Genomic DNA, 19,445 nt, shown 5'->3' with positions numbered 1-19,445 from the left:
AAAATTGAAGACAAAGTAGGAACTTGCCATGAATCTGATATTTAAATAAATCTGCTTGCTTTTCCACACTCTTACACTAACTAGAGGTTGTAAGGGACATCACTTTTGATTAATGTGATAGCCCAGGTGTTGAGAAGATGTAAGAAGAAGAGTAGGTTTTTCTCCCCAGCCTTGTTACTCATAGGAAAGTTAAATATTTGGGCCCACTGAACACAGCGTATAAATGGAATGCATTCTGAGTGGGGTCAGAGTGAGATTAATTTTTCATCTCCAGGTGAGGCTAAGTGTAATGTGTAATAAGTGCATTTTGTTAGTTTTTGTGGGTTTTTAAAATCTATTTGATTGGTACCATACTCTCCAACTTGTGTTCGGATTACTTTAAGAGCTACATTGCAGGGCGCCTGGGTGGCGCAGTCGGTTGAGCGTCCGACTTCAGCCAGGTCACGATCTCGCGGTCCGTGAGTTCGAGCCCCGCGTCAGGCTTTGGGCTGATGGCTCAGAGCCTGGAGCCTGTTTCCGATTCTGTGTCTCCCTCTCTCTCTGCCCCTCCCGCGTTCATGCTCTGTCTCTCTCTGTCCCAAAAATAAATTAAAAAAATGTTGAAAAAAAAATTAAAAAAAAACAAAAAAAAGAGCTAAATTGCTAGGGATGGTGCATAGAAGCTTAATGTCGTCATACACAGTATCTCACCATGGCTTATTGCCACAGCTGGGTATTTATAGTGTACATGTCTAAACTCATACGAGTTCTTGGATCACTGTTTCAAAGATGTACAGAGTTTCAGCAATTGGGTGTGTGTGTTTGTGTCAGCTATTGAATTAAAAAAGCTGACACTAACATCCAGGTTTCCCTTTGTGTCTTTGAGCATGACTTCATAAATCCATGAGATGAAATTAACCAGTTCTATAATGTTGCTGAATGGATATTGATTCTGATAAAAATGCATTCGGTCTCTTAATTTGCCTTTCCTCTTTTTATTTTCTCAACTCCCACTGGCACTAGGAGTTGAAACAAAGGTTTCAGCCTTTACTGCCTTTTTCCTAAACATAATCCTGTCTTAAAAAAATTATTTATATTTTTATTCATCAAGCATTTCTTGTCTCTGGTATTCAAAGACCCAGGCTATGTACTATGAGGGATAGAAAGATGAATCAGATATGGCTCCTGCCCTCAAGGAGCTTTGAGTCTAATGAGAAAATGATAAAAGGCATAAAGAGAGTAACTACTGTGTAATACATTATTCAAAGGGAGAGAATATTTCTTTCAAATGGAAAGTTTGGTAAGAGAAGAGGAATTTAAGATGAACCTTGAAGAATGGGAGTAGAATTTTTATGTGCAGAGACAGAGAAAAGGATTCAGTAGAAGGGAACATTAGAGACAAAAGTATGGAGCCAGGGACCACATGGGAAGTATTCAAGCATTGTGCAGAATCAGACTTTGGTAAGGACAAAGGGCCTGTGTTAAGCAGTAGCGAGACAGAAAATCCCAAAAGTCCATAGAGATCATGTAGTGGGGTGAATTTAAATTCCAGGGAACAGAATTTGTTTGGGGGGGGGGGTGGTTTGTATGTGTGGTTTTGTTTTGTTTTGTTTTTTAAGAATTTGTTTTGAGAGATAATCGAAATCATCCAACATTTCTCAACAGAGATTGAAGTACCTTGAAATCCCATGACATCTGTTAGTGTTAAAGACTTATAAAATATAACCTATTGCCTTAATTTTTTTTTCTGTATTATAAGAACTGTATACCCATATAGCTTATTTAAAAAACATCTTCATTTAGACCAGAGTTTCTCAACTACAACCCTATTGACATTTTGGCTTAGATAATTATTTATTGTGGGGCTGTCCAGTGCATTTGTAGGATATTTAGCATCCCTGGCCTCTAGTCACTAGATGCCAATGGAACCCCCTTTGCCCAGTTGTGACAATCAGAAATGTCTTCAGACATTTCCAAATGTCCCTTTGCAAGCAAACTCCACCCCCATTTGAGAACCACTGCTCTAGACATATGTAGTGTATTCCTCTGATGTTCTCTGCATTGTTAGACTCTCAGATTGACAAATCCCTTAGGTATTCAGTCTATTAATGCTTAGAATTTTGTGCTGGACACACAGCTGATTTGAGATTAAGGCATTTCATGTGTATTGGAGTAAAAGTGCTAAACTGGGCATCAGGAAACCTGGATTCTAGTCTTAGCTAGAGGTTGTAACTTCAGTGAAACCCTGTTACATAACCTGATTCCTCATCTTGAAAATGACGGGTGTGGGGATGCCTGGGTGGTTCAGTCATTTAAGCGTCTCTTAGTTTCAGCTCAGGTCGTGGTCAAACGGCCATGAGATCGAGCCCCACACAGTGGGGCACATTAGCACAGAGCCTGCTTGGGGTTCTTTCTCTCCCTCTCCCTCCCTCCTTCCCTCCCTCTCTCTCTCTTTCCCTCTCTCTCTTCCTCAAAATAAAATAAACATTAAAAAAGAAAAGAAAATGACCAGTGTGGTCCCTGATTTTCTAGCTCTGAGCCTGTGTTCTAATTTCAAATGCATCTTGGGGCTTTATTCTTTCACATTTTTAGAAAGTTAGTGCACATTGGGGCGCCTGGGTGGCTCAGTCAGTTGAGCAACCAACTTTGGCTCAGGTCATGATCTCACGGTTTGTGAGTTCAAGCCCCGCGTCAGGCTCTGTGCTGACAGCTGAGAGCCTGGAGCCTGCTTCTGATTCTATGTCTCCCTCTCTCTCTGCCCCTCCCCCACATGTGCTCTGTCTCTCTCTGTCTCAGAAATAAATAAACATTAAAAAAAAAATTTTTTTTAAGTTAGTGCACATTGAACTAGCACATATATTAACCAACAAAACTGACTAAAGTATTGAATAAGAAAGATGAAATGTTTTTTTCCTTAGTGCTTTATTTTACTAAATACTATAATCCTTTTCCTTTTCTAGATTATTTGAAAAATCTTCTAGAGGACTCTGGAGATTTCAGAGACACTCAAGGTAAATAACTTTTGTGGTATTATATGTTGTAGAAGTTCTTATATTATAGCTGGCCACAGAAGCTGGCCTCCTGAGAGAGGACCCCACATGTTCTAGAATGAGGAAGGTTCCTTCTATGCTCAGTCACTCCGTGCCAGTGGAAAATTCACCTTCTATAGATGTGTCTGTTGCTTTGAAAAGCCGGGATTGAACCAGTTGATCTGCAAGGTCCTTTCAGGCTTTAAAATCATGATTCTGTGAAGTGATCAACTACACAAATCAAGGATAAATTCTAAAATAGCATATTCTAAGACTGCTTGATGCTGGGCAATTGCCTTACCACCCTTCTACTCCTCACCCCTAGTAGCACTTAAAGGAAAACTTCCATTACAATACAAGGGACTCATTGATATTCACAGATTAATCCACAGTGTGTGTGTGTGTGTGTGTGTGTGTGTGTGTGTGTGTGTATGTATGTTTCTCTCTTACACATACACACACACATACACAAGGATTAATTCTGTTCTGGATACTGGTGTTTCTTTCTATTTATCCCCAAAGTACCTCTTTCAAATGCCATAGGTATATCCCTGGCTCTAATCTGAAGTCCATGTCCATACTCCATTAATTTTATGAATTCTGATTATAATTCTTATACATCCTTTACATTTTCAGATTACAAAGCTGAATAGGTTTTTATCCCATTTTGTGGAGATTCTTACTCATTCTCTTAATCATTTTACTTCTTCTAATCTAACATCTTCTCTTTGCAAGTGTTTTGCTTTTAAAGGTGCTTTTTAAAAAAAAAAAAAAGGCAAAGTTTGGAGTGGAGTATGTGGTGTGCTTCTTGTCTTAGGTGAACATGTAATCTAGTTGAAGAGAAAAGTCTGTAATACCCATCAGATAAAGAACAAAACAGATAGCTTTAAAGTAAGGATGTGGGGCAAATCAACCACAGAAAAAAGTCTGGAAAACCTCCAAAAGCATGGAGGTTAAAGAACACCCTACTAACGAATGAGTGGGTCAACCAGGCAATTAGAGAAGAAATTAAAAAATATATGGAAACAAACGAAAATGAAAATACAACAATCCAAACGCTTTGGGACGCAGCGAAGGCAGTCCTGAGAGGAAAATACATTGCAATCCAGGCCTATCTCAAGAAACAAGAAAAATCCCAAATACAAAATCTAACAGCACACCTAAAGGAATTAGAAGCAGAACAGCAAAGGCAGCCTAAACCCAGCAGAAGAAGAGAAATAATAAAGATCAGAGCAGAAATAAACAATATAGAGTCTAAAAAAACTGTAGAGCAGATCAACGAAACCAAGAGCTGGTTTTTTGAAAAAATAAACAAAATTGACAAACCTCTAGCCAGGCTCCTCAAAAAGAAAAGGGAGATGACCCAAATAGATAAAATCATGAATGAAAATGGAATTATTACAACCAATCCCTCAGAGATACAAACAATTATCAGGGAATACTATGAAAAATTATATGCCAACAAATTGCACAACCTGGAAGAAATGGCCAAATTCCTGAACACCCACACTCTTCCAAAACTCAATCAGGAGGAAATAGAAAGCTTGAACAGACCCATAACCAGCGAAGAAATTGAATCGGTTGTCAAAAATCTCCCAACAAATAAGAGTCCAGGACCAGATGGCTTCCCAGGGGAGTTCTACCAGACGTTTAAAGCAGAGGTAATACCTATCCTTCTCAAGCTATTCCAAGAAATAGAAAGGGAAGGAAAACTTCCAGACTCATTCTATGAAGCCAGTATTACTTTGATTCCTAAACCAGACAGAGACCCAGTAAAAAAAGAGAACTACCGGCCAATATCCCTGATGAATATGGATGCAAAAATTCTCAATAAGATACTAGCAAATCGAATTCAACGGCATATAAAAAGCATTATTCACCATGATCAAGTGGGATTCATTCCTGGGATGCAGGGCTGGTTCAACATTCGCAAATCAATCAACGTGATACATCACATTAACAAAAAAAAAGAGAAGAACCACATGATCCTGTCAATCGATACAGAAAAGGCCTTTGACAAAATCCAGCACCCTTTCTTAATAAAAACCCTTGAGAAAGTCGGGATATAAGGAACATACTTAAAGATCATAAAAGCCATTTATGAAAAGCCCATAGCTAACATCATCCTCAACGGGGAAAAACTGAGAGCTTTTTCCCTGAGATCAGGAACACGACAGGGATGCCCACTCTCACCGCTGTTGTTTCACATAGTGCTGGAAGTTCTAGCATCAGCAATCAGACAACAAAAGGAAATCAAAGGCATCAAAACTGGCAAAGATGAAGTCAAGCTTTCGCTTTTTGCAGATGACATGATATTATACATGGAAAATCCGATAGACTCCACCAAAAGTCTGCTAGAATTGATACATGAATTCAGCAAAGTTGCAGGATACAAAATCAATGTACAGAAATCAGTTGCATTCTTATACACTAACAATGAAGCAACAGAAAGACAAATAAAGAAACTGATCCCATTCACAATTGCACCAAGAAGCATAAAATACCTAGGAATAAATCTAACCAAAGATGTAAAGGATCTGTATGCTGAAAACTATAGAAAGCTTATGAAGGAAATTGAAGAAGATTTAAAGAAATGGAAAGACATTCCCTGCTCATGGATTGGAAAAATAAATATTGTCAAAATGTCAATACTACCCAAAGCTATCTACACATTCAATGCAATCCCAATCAAAATTGCACCAGCATTCTTCTCGAAACTAGAACAAGCAATCCTAAAATTCATATGGAACCACAAAAGGCCCCGAATAGCCAAAGGAATTTTGAAGAAGACCAAAGCAGGAGGCATCACAATCCCAGACTTTAGCCTCTACTACAAAGCTGTCATCATCAAGACAGCATGGTATTGGCACAAAAACAGACACATAGACCAATGGAATAGAATAGAAACCCCAGAACTAGACCCACAAACGTATGGCCCACTCATCTTTGACAAAGCAGGAAAGAACATCCAATGGAAAAAAGACAGCCTCTTTAACAAATGGTGCTGGGAGAACTGGACAGCAACATGCAGAAGGTTGAAACTAGACCACTTTCTCACACCATTCACAAAAATAAACTCAAAATGGATAAAGGACCTGAATGTGAGACAGGAAACCATCAAAACCGTAGAGGAGAAAGCAGGAAAAGACCTCTCTGACCTCAGCCGTAGCAATCTCTTACTCGACACATCCCCAAAGGCAAGGGAATTAAAAGCAAAAGTGAATTACTGGGACCTTATGAAGATCAAAAGCTTCTGCACAGCAAAGGAAACAACCAACAAAACTAAAAGGCAACCAACGGAATGGGAAAAGATATTTGCAAATGACATATCGGACAAAGGGCTAGTATCCAAAATCTATAAAGAGCTCACCAAACTCCACACCCGAAAAACAAATAACCCAGTGAAGAAATGGGCAGAAAACGTGAATAGACACTTCTCTAAAGAAGACATCCAGATGGCCAACAGGCACATGAAAAGATGTTCAGCGTCGCTCCTTATCAGGGAAATACAAATCAAAACCACACTCAGGTATCACCTCACGCCAGTCAGAGTGGCCAAAATGAACAAATCAGGAGACTATAGATGCTGGAGAGGATGTGGAGAAACGGGAACCCTCTTGCACTGTTGGTGGGAATGCAAATTGGTGCAGCCGCTCTGGAAAGCAGTGTGGAGGTTCCTCAGAAAATTAAAAATAGACCTACCCTATGACCCAGCAATAGCACTGCTAGGAATTTACCCAAGGGATACAGGAGTACTGATGCATAGGGGCACTTGTACCCCAATGTTCATAGCAGCGCTCTCAACAATAGCCAAATTATGGAAAGAGCCTAAATGTCCATCAACTGATGAATGGATAAAGAAATTGTGGTTTATATACACAATGGAATACTACGTGGCAATGAGAAAAAATGAAATATGGCCTTTTGTAGCAACGTGGATGGAACTGGAGAGTGTGATGCTAAGTGAAATAAGCCATACAGAGAAAGACAGATACCATATGGTTTCACTCTTATGTGGATCCTGAGAAACTTAACAGGAACCCATGGGGGAGGGGGAGGAAAAAAGAAAAAAAAAAAAAAAAAAAAAAAAGAGGTTAGAGTGGGAGAGAGCCAAAGCATAAGAGACTGTTAAAAACTGAGAACAAACTGAGGGTTGATGGGGGGTGGGAGGGAGGAGAGGGTGGGTGATGGGTACTGAGGAGGGCACCTGTTGGGATGAGCACTGGGTGTTGTATGGAAACCAATTTGACAACAAATTTCATATATTAAAAATAAATAAATAAATAAATAAATAAATAAAAATTAAAAAAAAAAAAAAAAGTAAGGATGTGGGGCACCTGGGTGGCTCAGTCGGTTGAGCGTCCAGCTTCGGCTCAGGTCATGATATCATGGTTTGTGGGTTCAAGCCCCGCATCAGGCTCTGTGCTGACAGCTCAGAGCCTGGAGCCTGCTTCGAATTCTGAGTGTCTCCCTCTCTCTCTCTGCTCCTCCCCCACTCACACACTATCTCTCTCTCTCTCAAAAATAAAGATTAAAAAAATTTAAAGTAAGGATGCAGTGAGCAGTACAGAATCATTTCAAAGAGTGGGGAAGATGCAAAGATTGAAGAGGCAGTGCTTTGCTTAGAGAGAAGTGGGGCTGGAGATGAGTTGAAGGGTGGACAAGAGGGAGAGCAGGCATTCCAGGCCAGAGTCTGGCTCGTGAAGATGAAAATTTTAGCCACAACTTAGTGACTAGGGCCTCAAAACATCTCTCCCAGGGCTCCTGCCTTCAAGGAAAGTGAGTTATTAGCTCCATTTTCCAGATAAAACAAATATAGCACCAGAGATGAAGGAGCTTGCTTAAAGGAAATTACACCCTTCAGCAAAGACACAGGTTCAAAGAAGCAGTGAACAGTGAAGTGCACTGTGTGGCCAGAAGCATGACAGTAAAACAGTGAAAAGTTGTAGATGAGATTGCCCAAGAGGTGAGAGAAAATGAGACAGATATGCCTTTGGAAGGCTGGCAGAAAAGTTAAAGGGATCCCTAAAGGAGTGACATGGGGAAAGTAGAATTGCAAAATGGATAGGAGAAGGTAGAGCTTGGAGGCCTGGTGACCAAATAGCAGCTGTTTTATCATTGTATCCACTTGTGAAATCCTAAACCTTTTCTCCCTGCGCACTGGGAGTTCACATGGGCCAGAAAGGAAGGGAATGTGTCCAGGATCACTCTTGAATATCTGCTGTGCTGAGTGTCATGTGCAGTAAATTCTGATAAATGTCTGGGGTATCTATAAGGAAGTACTGCTTTTCTTTGATAATGGTGATAATAATACATGTTTGAAGAATGTAGAACCCTCTAAGGCTAATACCAGAAAGAGAATCTATTGGTAGGTTACAGTAATAGGACCAAAAAAACCTCAACCTCTTGCCAGAAATTGATCTTTTCTTTTTTTCTTTTTTTCTTTTTTTTTTTCTTTTTTATAGTTCTTTTGTTGATGATTATTGCCACTACCACACCAGCCTCAGGGGGACATACTTCCCTCTCTAATACTCTACCAGTTTTTGTATTACATTAAGTGAAATAAGTCATACAGAGAAAGACAGATACCATATGTTTTCACTCTTATGTGGATCCTGAGAAACTTAACAGAAGACCATGGGGGAGGGGGAGGGGGAAAAAAAAGTTAGAGAGGGAGGCAAACCATAAGAGACTCTTAAAAACTGAGAATAAACTGAGGGTTGATGGAGGGTGGGAGGGAGGGGAAAGTGGGTGATGGGCACTTGAGGAGGGCACCTGTTGGGATGAGCACTGGGTGTTGTATGGAAACCAATTTGACAATAAATTTCATATTAAAAGAAACAAAAATAAATAAAATAAAATAATACTCTACCATTTTTTCTCTGTGGGAGTGCTACTGTGATTTCGGATAACCTTCTTTATATGAACTTGTAATTAGTCTCGCAAGATGCTTAGCATCCCTGGCTCTTACCCACTAAAGGCCAGTGGATCTTCCCAGTCACTGTGACAACCAAAAATTGTCTTTCCATATGTCCCCATGTCTGTAGGGAAGCATTACTGTCGTAAGAACAACTATAGCCCAGAAGGAGACGAAGTGCAGACTTTCCCCTTTATATCTAGTTATGAAGATGACAAGACTAGAGCATTCAAAAACACTTTGTTAAAGGCGAGGGGATAATAAGAATAAACACAGATAAATTACTCAGCTCACGAAATAGTGCATGTAATTTCCTAAAGCCTCACATGCTTCTTTGTGGTATTTCTTTCCCCTTGGGATCAGACCAAGAGAAGGCAGCGAAGCCCTGACCCTCTTAAATCGTTACTTTTCATAGTTCTGGTTTCCTGTCCCCTGTGCCACGGTACTTCTCTCCCAAGGCACTTTATACTGGAATGGTCTTTAACTTCCAGGTGAAATCCTTTCCTTATCCTTGTAAACATTCAATAGGGTAATCAAATCTTAGCACAAAGCAACCCTGACATTTATACTATTGACACATATAGCCTATAATGTCTCATTAGAGTATTGGGCTCATTTTTCTTCATGAGTACTGTTTTTCCTTGGTATTGCCCTCATCAGACCCAAGCTCCTCCAGGGGTTGCTGCTATAAACTTGCTATCTGGCCCTCTGGAATTGCTTAATGTTGCCGTTCATTGGAATAACCTGATGTCCCTTCTGTTCCTATACATTTTAGATGCCCTTGCTGTTGTTATTGAGGTAGCCAACCACGCCAATGACACCATGAAGCAAGGGGTAAGTATCTTGATGTCAGTGGCTGTTATACTATTGAACCTAAAAGCCCAGGCCTTCATATGCTATACATTCTCTTTCTGTAGGACAACTTTCAGAAACTTATGCAAATTCAATACAGCTTAAATGGACACCATGAAATAGTGCAACCTGGACGGGTAAGTGTTTTTAGACTGCCTTTTGCAAACTTAATACAATGTATTTAGACACTGTTTGTAGCTATTTTTCATTTCAGTTACGAAAATAGGTTTATTTGTTGTTGTTACTCTTCACTGACTCAATCTGGATCAACCAAACTCATTCTATCCATTCAAAACATTCATGATTTAAGTCACTGTGACAAGAAGTTCAATTCAATTAGGAGAAAGGCAAGGAACCCCACAGAGTATCTGATTAAATAGGATCATTTTATTGTGTAATACTAACTGACCTCACACAGCTTTAAAGACAATTTCATTTAAAATCTTTAAGAGGGGAGGGAGAAAATTGGTATTTTGGTGCTCCTCATAGAGCACAACAGTGGCGTAGGAAATGAGTTCAGGAAAATTACAAAGTGCAATTGTCAGGATGTTGGCTATGCCTTAGGATCAAGTACACGCTCAGTCAGTTACATTTCAGACCACATAGTACCCCTGGGACCAATACTGGATTTATGAAACTCTGCTGGCTTGTCCAGTTCCTTAAGCAGCTTAAAAAGAAACCATAACTGTAAAAAGTGACATGGCAACTATGTCCACCCAGCCCTGTTCCCCCCCAAAAAAATTCGGGGTAAAGAAAGTTGAAAAACAAATTAGATATTTATCATAGTTGTGTTATGATGGTGGGATTAAATGCGTATTTGTTTGGATGAATCAGGTTTTTCTGAAAGAGGGAACTCTGATGAAGCTGTCTCGGAAAGTCATGCAGCCCCGAGTGTTTTTCCTGGTAAGTGGCCATATGTGTTTCTGATGAGCCGGAGGAAGGGATAATCGCCTAATGGAAGGAGACATTTGTACATGACAGATAAGCTTAGCACATTCATATAGCTTTAGTGGGATTTTTGACTGACTGTCTTGCTTATTTGCATTTCAAATGTAGGAAACAAAGTCTTTTGTGATGCATGCATAACCAGAAATTATTTCCTTTTTGAATTTAGTTTATGTCTTTCTAATGTGGAAAAAATTGATTCAATCAATTATTTAGTCAGATTGTAATACTTTAGTGGGATTTAGAATTCAGAAAATATTGTATCTGTTACAGAACTTGGAAAGAGTACATTTTCTAGAAAATGCCTTTTTTCTATTTTTTCTTTTTTCTTTCTAAAATTCTTTTTTTAATCTTTTTTTTTTTATTTTTTTTTTTAACGTTTATTTATTTTTGAGACAGAGAGAGACAGAGTATGAACGGGGTAGGGGCAGAGAGAGAGGGAGACACAGAATCGGAAGCAGGCTCCAGGCTCTGAGCCATCAGCCCAGAGCCCGACGCGGGGCTCAAACTCACGAACCGCGAGATCGTGACCTGAGCTGAAGTCGGACGCTTGACTGACTGAGCCACCCAGGCGCCCCCTAAAATTATTTTTTAATGTTTATTATTTATTTTTGAGAGGGAGACAGAGTGCGAGTGGGGGAGGGACAGAGAAAGAGGGAGACACAGAATCCACAGCAAGCTTCCAGCTTGCAGAGCGCGATTGGGGCTCAAGCCCACAGACCATGAGATTATGACATGAGCCGAAGTTGGACACTCAACCTGCTGAGCCACCAAGCGCCCCACCTTTTTTCTTTTTTTTATGTTTATTTATTTTAGAGAGAGAGTGAGCAGGAGAGAGGCAGAGAAGATCCTAAGCGGGCTCTGTGCTGAAAGCAGACAATCCAATGCCAGGCTTGAACTCACAAACCGTGAGATCATGACCTGAGCCAAAGTCAGATGCTTAACCTACTGAGCCACCCAGGTGCCCCAAAATTGTCTTCTTTTTTTTTCTTTTTTTTAGTGTTTATTTATTTTTGAGAGAGATGGAGACAGGATGGGAGTGGGTTAGGGGCAGAGCGAGAGGGAGACACAGAATCTGAAGCAGGCTCCAGGCTCCAAGCCAGAGCCCGATGCGGGCCTCGAACCCACAAGCTGTGAGATCATGACCTGAGCTGAAGTCAGATGCTCAGCCAACTGAGCCACCCAGACACCCCCGAAGTTGTATTTTAATAATAATAATTTTAATAAAGCATTCTGGGTGGTTATAGTTTATATAAGCACGCTTATGTGTTTTATTCAAAGAGCTTTTAATTAAAAAATAGTGTTTTCTTTTTTATTTCAGTGTCTTGCCAATGTCTCTGTAGCTGAAATTTGTTTCTTTACTTGACCCTGTAAAATATTTCTGCTTTCAGTTTAATGATGCCCTGTTGTATACAACACCAGTGCAGTCTGGGATGTATAAACTGAACAACATGCTCTCATTGGCTGGAATGAAGGTCTGTGCATCTGTTAGAAGATACTTCTTTTCTTAACCCAAGTATATTTAGAGAAGAAGCCCTAAGATAATCATCTTTTTCACATCCTTAATTTTTCTCTCTCCCTGTGTTACTGTTTATATGTTCATTTATTCATTTATGTAGTCATTTGTTCACTCACACATTAATTTATTCATAAGGTATTTATTGAGAACTACTATAAACAAAGCATGGTAATAACTTTGGTGAAAAATACAAAGATGAAGTGAATCATGATTTTTGTCTCTGCCTCACCCAGAGGTGAGATAATACACTATACCTAAATACCTATAAGGGTACAAATAACCAATGAAGGCATAATTAAATATGGGGGAGTTCAGAAAATAAAGAATGTGCAACTTTCGATGGGACACAGTGGAGGAATTTGTGGCAGCTAGGAAACAGAGAAGAAGTCTTTGGAGGAAGAGCCACGAGCCTTAAAGAGTAGGTCACGTATGGCCATACTGAGATGTGGAGAAGGCATTCCAGGTAGAGGCGAGTATACTGGCCTGAAGGTGGGAGCCAAGGCCTGAAGGTGGGAAAGTTGGGCCTATGCATATGCAGGTATCTAACTCTGTCTGGTGCACAGAGTAGATGAGGGACAGCAGGGGGAGATAAAGCTGGGTATGAGGGTTGGTGGCGGATGACTGCACCAAGAGCATTGAGCAACTTTAGCTATGCTTCAGAGATGAGATTTGCAATAGGATGAGTTTGCTCAAATTGTCTTGCTTTCTTTCAGGTCAGAAAACCTACCCAAGAAGCGTATCAGAATGAACTAAAGATTGAAAGTGTAGAACGTTCCTTTATCCTTTCAGCCAGGTAAAATTTTAAAACATGTATGTATACATGAACATTTGCTGGTATTATAGAGTCATACATCTCCAACAGCTTTTACATTTAGGTTAACTACTAGGCTTATTTCTTTTTCTTTTTCTTCCCTAAAACCATGCAGTTTACTTTTGGTTTATCATGTAGATAAAATGTCTGAGAGGTGATCTAATAATGTGTTAGAAGCACAAAGAAAAATGTTCCTATGAAAAGAATAATAATGCTGAAAGTGCCTTGCTAATTTTTATTTATTTATTTATTTATTTATTTATTTATTTATTTATTTATTTATTTTTTAGTGAATACTTCAAATCTTTTTGCAATGGCACCTAATGTTTTTAAAGACATCTAGTGCTTTATAATTCACTAGGAAGTTTTCATATAACATTGAAAGGTCATAACAAATCTACGAGGTGGGTGTCATCTCATAAAAATGAGGAAGACTAAGAGAAAAAGTCAATTGTTGTCTTAATAATACATAGCTGGAGAGGCGCCTGGGTGGCTCAGTCGGTTGAGCATCCGACTTCAGCTCAGGTCATGATCTCGCGGTTTGTGGGTTCGAGCCCCAGATCGGGCTCTGTGGTGACAGCTCAGAGCCTGGAGCCTGCTTCAGATTCTCTGTCTCCCTCTCTCTGCCCCTCCCCCACTCCTGCTCTGCTCGCACACTCTCTCTCTCAGTCTCTCTCAAAAATAAATAAACACTAAAAAAAAAAAAAAATACATAGCTGGCAAGGGCAGAATACAAATGAAAATTTTTTACTTTTAAATCTGTTGTTGTTTATTTATGATACCACATTGTTTCACACTGGAACCTGCAGTGACTTATGTGTAAATCAAAAAATATTAAACCACTATTTAAATCAAGTGCCAAGGAAACCAGAAGTTGTATGACTCGTACATGTACATTACTGAGTTACTGGCCAAGTGGCAGAAGTGGATGTTTGGCAGGATTTGGCTGGTGCAGGAAGAGACACCAACAACCATGCTCCACTGGTGCATCTGGATAGTAGCAGCGAGCGTTCTAACTGGAACCATTTATTTCTCTACACCAGTCACAATGCTAAACTTTTATATTTATTTTCTCTTTTAATTTCCATTATAACTAGTGGAGTAGGTGTTGTTGTCTTGACCTTCCAGATGAGAAAATGCAGACTCAGGTTAAATAACACACCCAAGATTATAGAACTAATAAGCAGTTAAGCTGAAATTTTAACCTAGGTATATCTGACACTGAAAATCATGTTTTTAACCATTATAATACTGCCTATGTCTATGGATATCAAAGATTCAGACCAGACGTCTGACTTCCCATAATCAGGACCACAAGAACAACCCCCTGGGTCATTGTCACCCTTCTGAGATGGAATGACCACTGCTGCCTGACACTAGATCTCAGGATGACAGAAGAGAGAGAGGGTTTGTCCAGGATTTTGTGACATGCTTCCCAGCTACCCACCAGAGCAAGCAGTTTCAGGGTGGGTGTTGGGGCGGAGGTGGTACCTGAAGCATCCTCCAGATTAATACTTGGAAAGTGATGGTAAACTCTTGATCACCTGGAACTGTGACTTTTGTTTTTTTGGGATTTTTTTGTTTTTGAGTTTGAGTTTGAGTTTGAGTTTGAGTTTGAGTTTGAACAAAAGTGCAAAGAACATCACATCCCTATGCAACAGGCTCCTGACAAATACTTAAGCCTGGTTCTTAAAATCAAGAAACTTATTTTCAAATATCCAGAGAAATTTTACCTACAGGAAAGTCAAGTTTTCAGTTACACTTAAATATCCTAAGGAAAAATCTGCTTTGGTTGGGGTGCCCAGATGACAGATGGTTGAGTATCCAACTCTTGATTTTAGCTCAGGTCCTGATCCCAGGGTCGTGGAATTGAGCCGCACATCAGGCTCCTTCCACGTTGAGCATGGAGTCTGCTTTAAGATTCTTTCTCTCCACCCCCTCCCTCCCACTTGTACCCATGCTCTCTCTCTAAAATTAAATATATACATATATATATATATATATATGCACATATATACATGTGCATATATATACATATATATATAATACACACACAAACACACATACACATACACATACACATACACGCTTTGGTGAAAACAAAATTCTATTTTATTAAAAATTGTTGGGGTGCCTATGTGACTCGGTTAAGCGTCCAACTTCGGCTCAGATCATGATCTCGTGGTTCGTGAGTTCAGGCCCCTTGGGTTTGATCCCCACATCAGGCTCTGTGCTGACAGCTCAGAGTCTGGAGCCTGCTTCGGATTCTGTGTCTCCCTCTCTCTCTGCCCCTCCCCTGCTCACACTCTGTCTCTTTCTCTCTCTCTCAAAAATAAATAAACATTAAAAAATAAATAAAAATGAAATTGTTCAGGAAATGATAGTAAATCTTTCTTTGGGCATCTTAAAACTTAATAAGGTCATTGGATTTTTAAGTGTGATGGGAAACCATCCGAGTGTCTTAAGCTAAGAGTTGGTATGATTTAATGTATATTTTAAAAAGAGGACACTGGCTTCTTTGTGGAAGATAAACCATTATAGTCTAGTGTAGAAGTTGGGAGACCAAGCAGGAAACTAGATGATGCTTTCTTGTACTAGAATGGTAGAAATGCTCAGAATCAGAGTTAATAGGATTATTGATGGATTGAATGTGGGTTATGCAGGAGAAATGATAAACTGGAAAGTTCTAGGTAAGGGGAAAGTAAGTTTCCAAGGAAGGATTAAGATGGCCTGGGGGAAGGAGAACTGACACATACTGAATGCCACCAGTGTACCATGCTGTTCTTCTGAGTTCCCCCAACCACAGAGAGCTGGGTACTCTGTAACATGTAGGAAGGAGTTGAGAAGGTCTCCTGTGATCTGGTTCCTGTCTACCTCACCAGCCTGATTTCCATCCATTCTCCCTATCTCCACCCCCACCAAAACATGGCATGTTCTGCCAGATGGATCTACGTATTCTCCATGCATGCCAGCCTACCTCACATCCTTTTGCCTTGCACAGGCAGCTGCTTCCGCCTGGAATTCATTCCCTCATTCAGCAAGTAATATGGAGCCTCTTCCCTGGGCCAGGCAGTGTTTTAAGCATCAGGATACAGTGGAGAGTTAAAAGGGCCCTTCCTTTCCTGAACTTGCATTCCGTTAGGGAAGACATACACTTAACAAAATGTCAACACATTCAGTTATTATTATGATTAAGTATTGCACAGGAAAACTACCAGATGCTATGAGGCTGTAAAACAAGGAAACTTGAACTAATTTTAGTAGAGAAAGGGAAGTCAAGGTTAGCTTCCTGAAAGACCTGCTGTGTCCACCAAGTTATGAAGGGTAAGTAGGAGTTGGATAGCAAGGCAAAGGGGAAAGGAGGCTCTCATTAGGAATAATGTGTACAAAGGTGCTGAGGTGGAAAGGGGCATGGCATATTCAAAGAACTGAAAGGCCAGAATGGCATGAAAATAGAGAATGAGGGGGAGAGTGATCAAAGGTAAGCCTGGAGGGACAGGGGAAAGAGCTTGTGGATTTGGGTCTTGAGCCGAAAAGCTTGTGCTAGGGGATGATGAACCACTGAAAAGTTTGTACTAGGGATTGATGTGATCACATTGGCCTTTTTAAAAGTTGGTTGCTGGGTGGAGAATGGTTTGGGAGGGGAAGTAAAGTGATTAAGTGGACATGGGGATTGAGAGAGAGCGGCATTAAGAGCGAGTCTTCAGCTTACACACTGTGTCGGATAGTGGTGTCATTCCCTGTGTTAAGGAACACTGGGAGAAAAGCAGCTTTGGGGGAACAATCAGGAATATAGTTTCAGAGGTGCATGTTGAATGTGAGGTGCCTATCAATCATCAAGATGGAGCCATCAATGAGACAGTGTCTGTAAGGATCTGGAGGTCAGAAGGGGGCCCAGACTTGGCATATATTTGGGAGTCATCAGCTTAGAGAAGATAAGCAAAGCTAGGAGGGCAAATGAGGATGCACAGAGACACTGCAGAGTTTATGTCGACGCCTAAATTCTTCTAGTCCTAACTTAGTCATCACCTCTGTAGAGCCTTCCTGCTACCTGAATAAGGTAGTTTACTGCTTCTATGTTACTCATCTACTTTGCCTTTATTGTATAATGTGGTAATTACTTGTTTTTATGTCTCAACTCAATTAATTAGATATGAGCCCTTACAAGTGTGTGTTTTGTATGCTATGTAAGTTCATAGCTTAGTACCTGGCCTTCAGTAGGCTCCTGCTAAATGCTACTCAGATGAATTGAAATGAAGTGATGTGGACTTTAGATGCTGGAATAGCATTCCACAGTTACACAGGTACTAGATACCATGGCAAGATCTTAACATACCTGAAATCTCTTCTATTGGAGGTTTTTCCGTTTGGAAATTCATCCCAGTCAATGGGAGAATGTGCTTGTTTAATACAAATTTGCTTTCTAGGTAATAGGCACATTCCATAAAGAAAAGAATACTTGGTTTAACTGCATTTTAAGTTGGTTTAACTGAGGAAGATGCTGATTCTTCTGCTAACCATGTTACAAAAGAAGGGCTAGAATGTCTCTACTCAGTATTGCAGACAAATGTGTGTGGTCTGTGAAAAATGTGTTATCAAGAGCTGGTAAACATTGTTTTGGCAGATCCCCACACAAGAGAGAGCCAGGAATGATTAAATGAAAGAACAGCATATGTGACATGATTTGCACAGTCAAATCACATTCCACATGCTCCCAGGGCTCCAGAAAAATCAGACGGCAAAGCTCAAATTAGCCATCTGCCTCTCTACTTTCTCTTACCTCTTCCACTAAAAAGTAGAGGAAGGGAAGAGAAAAGGAGGGACAGTAAGATTCTATGAATGTTTCCTTGGAGGCTTGAGCATGTATTTTCAGAGCATAGTTCAGAGAACAGAGATGAATGGCATGGTGGTGAAGGGTTCAATCTTTAGCCACACTTGGGTCTGATACCAAGTCATGTTGTTGGCTGAAGAAAATTGCCTAACATTTCAAATCCTCGGACTGCTTATCTGTAAATGATGCTGATTGGTGGGAGTGATGGGATTGGGGACAAGGAGTGTAAGATCCAGTAATATAGTCCATGGGGTAGCTCTGAGGGTGAGATATAATGACATTTGCAAAGCATTTAGCACAGTTGGCTGGCATGTAGTAACCGTTAAGTAAATGGCAGCTAGCGGGGGCAGTAATGGTAGAGCAGTAGAGGTAAGTGAGGCAAGTTTTGTTTGGATTAGAGAAATAAGAGCTATTCTATTTTATTTTATTCCTGATATATAATGAAAATTTGAGAACTATACTGGTTTTAAATTTTTATTTTTAAAAGTGGATTTCTACTTTTTAATAACCATGTGAGTGTATATTCTAAATGACACTTAAGCCATTTAGTAGGAAGGTACATTTCTGAGTATAATTATTATGGGGAAGGTGAGTGATTTTTTAGTATCTCCTTGACTTGGCTCTGTGCTCAGCAAAATACAACAGAATATGCCCATTCATACCATTTGCATAATGGGATTTTTAATTATAAAAACATTATTTAGGGGTGTGTGGGTGGCTCAGTCAGTTAAGCATCTGACTCTTGATTTTGGCCCAGGCCATGATCTCAGTTTGTGAAATGGAGCCAGGCGATGCCTGCTTGGGATTCTCTCTCTCTCTCTCTCTCTCTCTCTCTCTCTCTCTCTGCCCTTCCCCTGCTGCCTTTCATGTGCATGCGCGCACTGCCTCTCAAAATAAATAAATAAACTTTAAATTAAAAGCTCAAATATTCTTAAAATTAGAGTGAATAATACAATGAAACTCCATATTCACTCACCCAGATTCAAATCTTATCCAGATTCTGCCACAAATTTTTTTCCTAAAGTATTTCAAAGCAGATTGCAGATATCAGGTCATTTTACTCCTATATACATACTTCATATGCCTCTCTAAAACACACATTTCCTTACACAGTCCCATTCCCATTATAATGGTAGATTTTATTTTGAGAGATTATTACGTATACACACACACGCACTACCTAAAACGTGCCTCTCACTCTTGAGTATACAAAACTAAATGTGCTAATGCCACTCATCAGAGTTTTTTGGAGGAGGTGTAGTTGCAAAAAAAGCAGAACGAGAATGCCTTTTTCTGAACAAGCTTTCCCACTGTTTGGCCCATTTCTGTCTAGATTTGAATCCTGTGGCTCCTGATGACCTGAGGGTAGAAACAAAAAACATGAAGAGTTTAGGGGAGCCCTAACAACAACTACAGTCTATTTTCCTTGTTAACACTTCCTAAACATTTGTTTATGATGCCAGATACATGTTTCCTTTACTCCAGTGTCCTTTGTAGAAATTTTTAGTAATTAATAACCAAAAAATAGCTAGTATGCTATGCTGTAAGTTTGGATTTGAAAC

The 19,445-nt window shown here is 39.9% G+C and overlaps 1 protein-coding gene across 4 annotated transcripts in view; it reads left to right on the top strand.

Annotated features, from left to right (window-relative positions):
- The window catches only part of FGD6 (FYVE, RhoGEF and PH domain containing 6), a 118,799-nt gene that overhangs the window by 84,514 nt on the left and 14,840 nt on the right, over positions 1-19,445 (top strand). For all 4 annotated transcript variants that reach the window (XM_045463345.1, XM_045463347.1, XM_045463346.1 and 1 more), the window contains 6 exons: positions 2,940-2,990; positions 9,701-9,759; positions 9,843-9,914; positions 10,612-10,680; positions 12,114-12,197; positions 12,955-13,034. In XM_045463345.1, coding sequence (XP_045319301.1) covers positions 2,940-2,990; positions 9,701-9,759; positions 9,843-9,914; positions 10,612-10,680; positions 12,114-12,197; positions 12,955-13,034 — 415 coding nt within the window. The remainder of the gene's footprint in view (positions 1-2,939; positions 2,991-9,700; positions 9,760-9,842; positions 9,915-10,611; positions 10,681-12,113; positions 12,198-12,954; positions 13,035-19,445) is intronic.

The sequence above is a fragment of the Leopardus geoffroyi genome, chromosome B4 (genome assembly GCF_018350155.1).
Source record: "Leopardus geoffroyi isolate Oge1 chromosome B4, O.geoffroyi_Oge1_pat1.0, whole genome shotgun sequence".
Classification (NCBI taxonomy): Eukaryota; Metazoa; Chordata; class Mammalia; order Carnivora; family Felidae; genus Leopardus; species Leopardus geoffroyi.
Note: the sequence above shows the minus strand (reverse complement) of the source record. Positions and strands in the feature narration are given on the sequence as shown.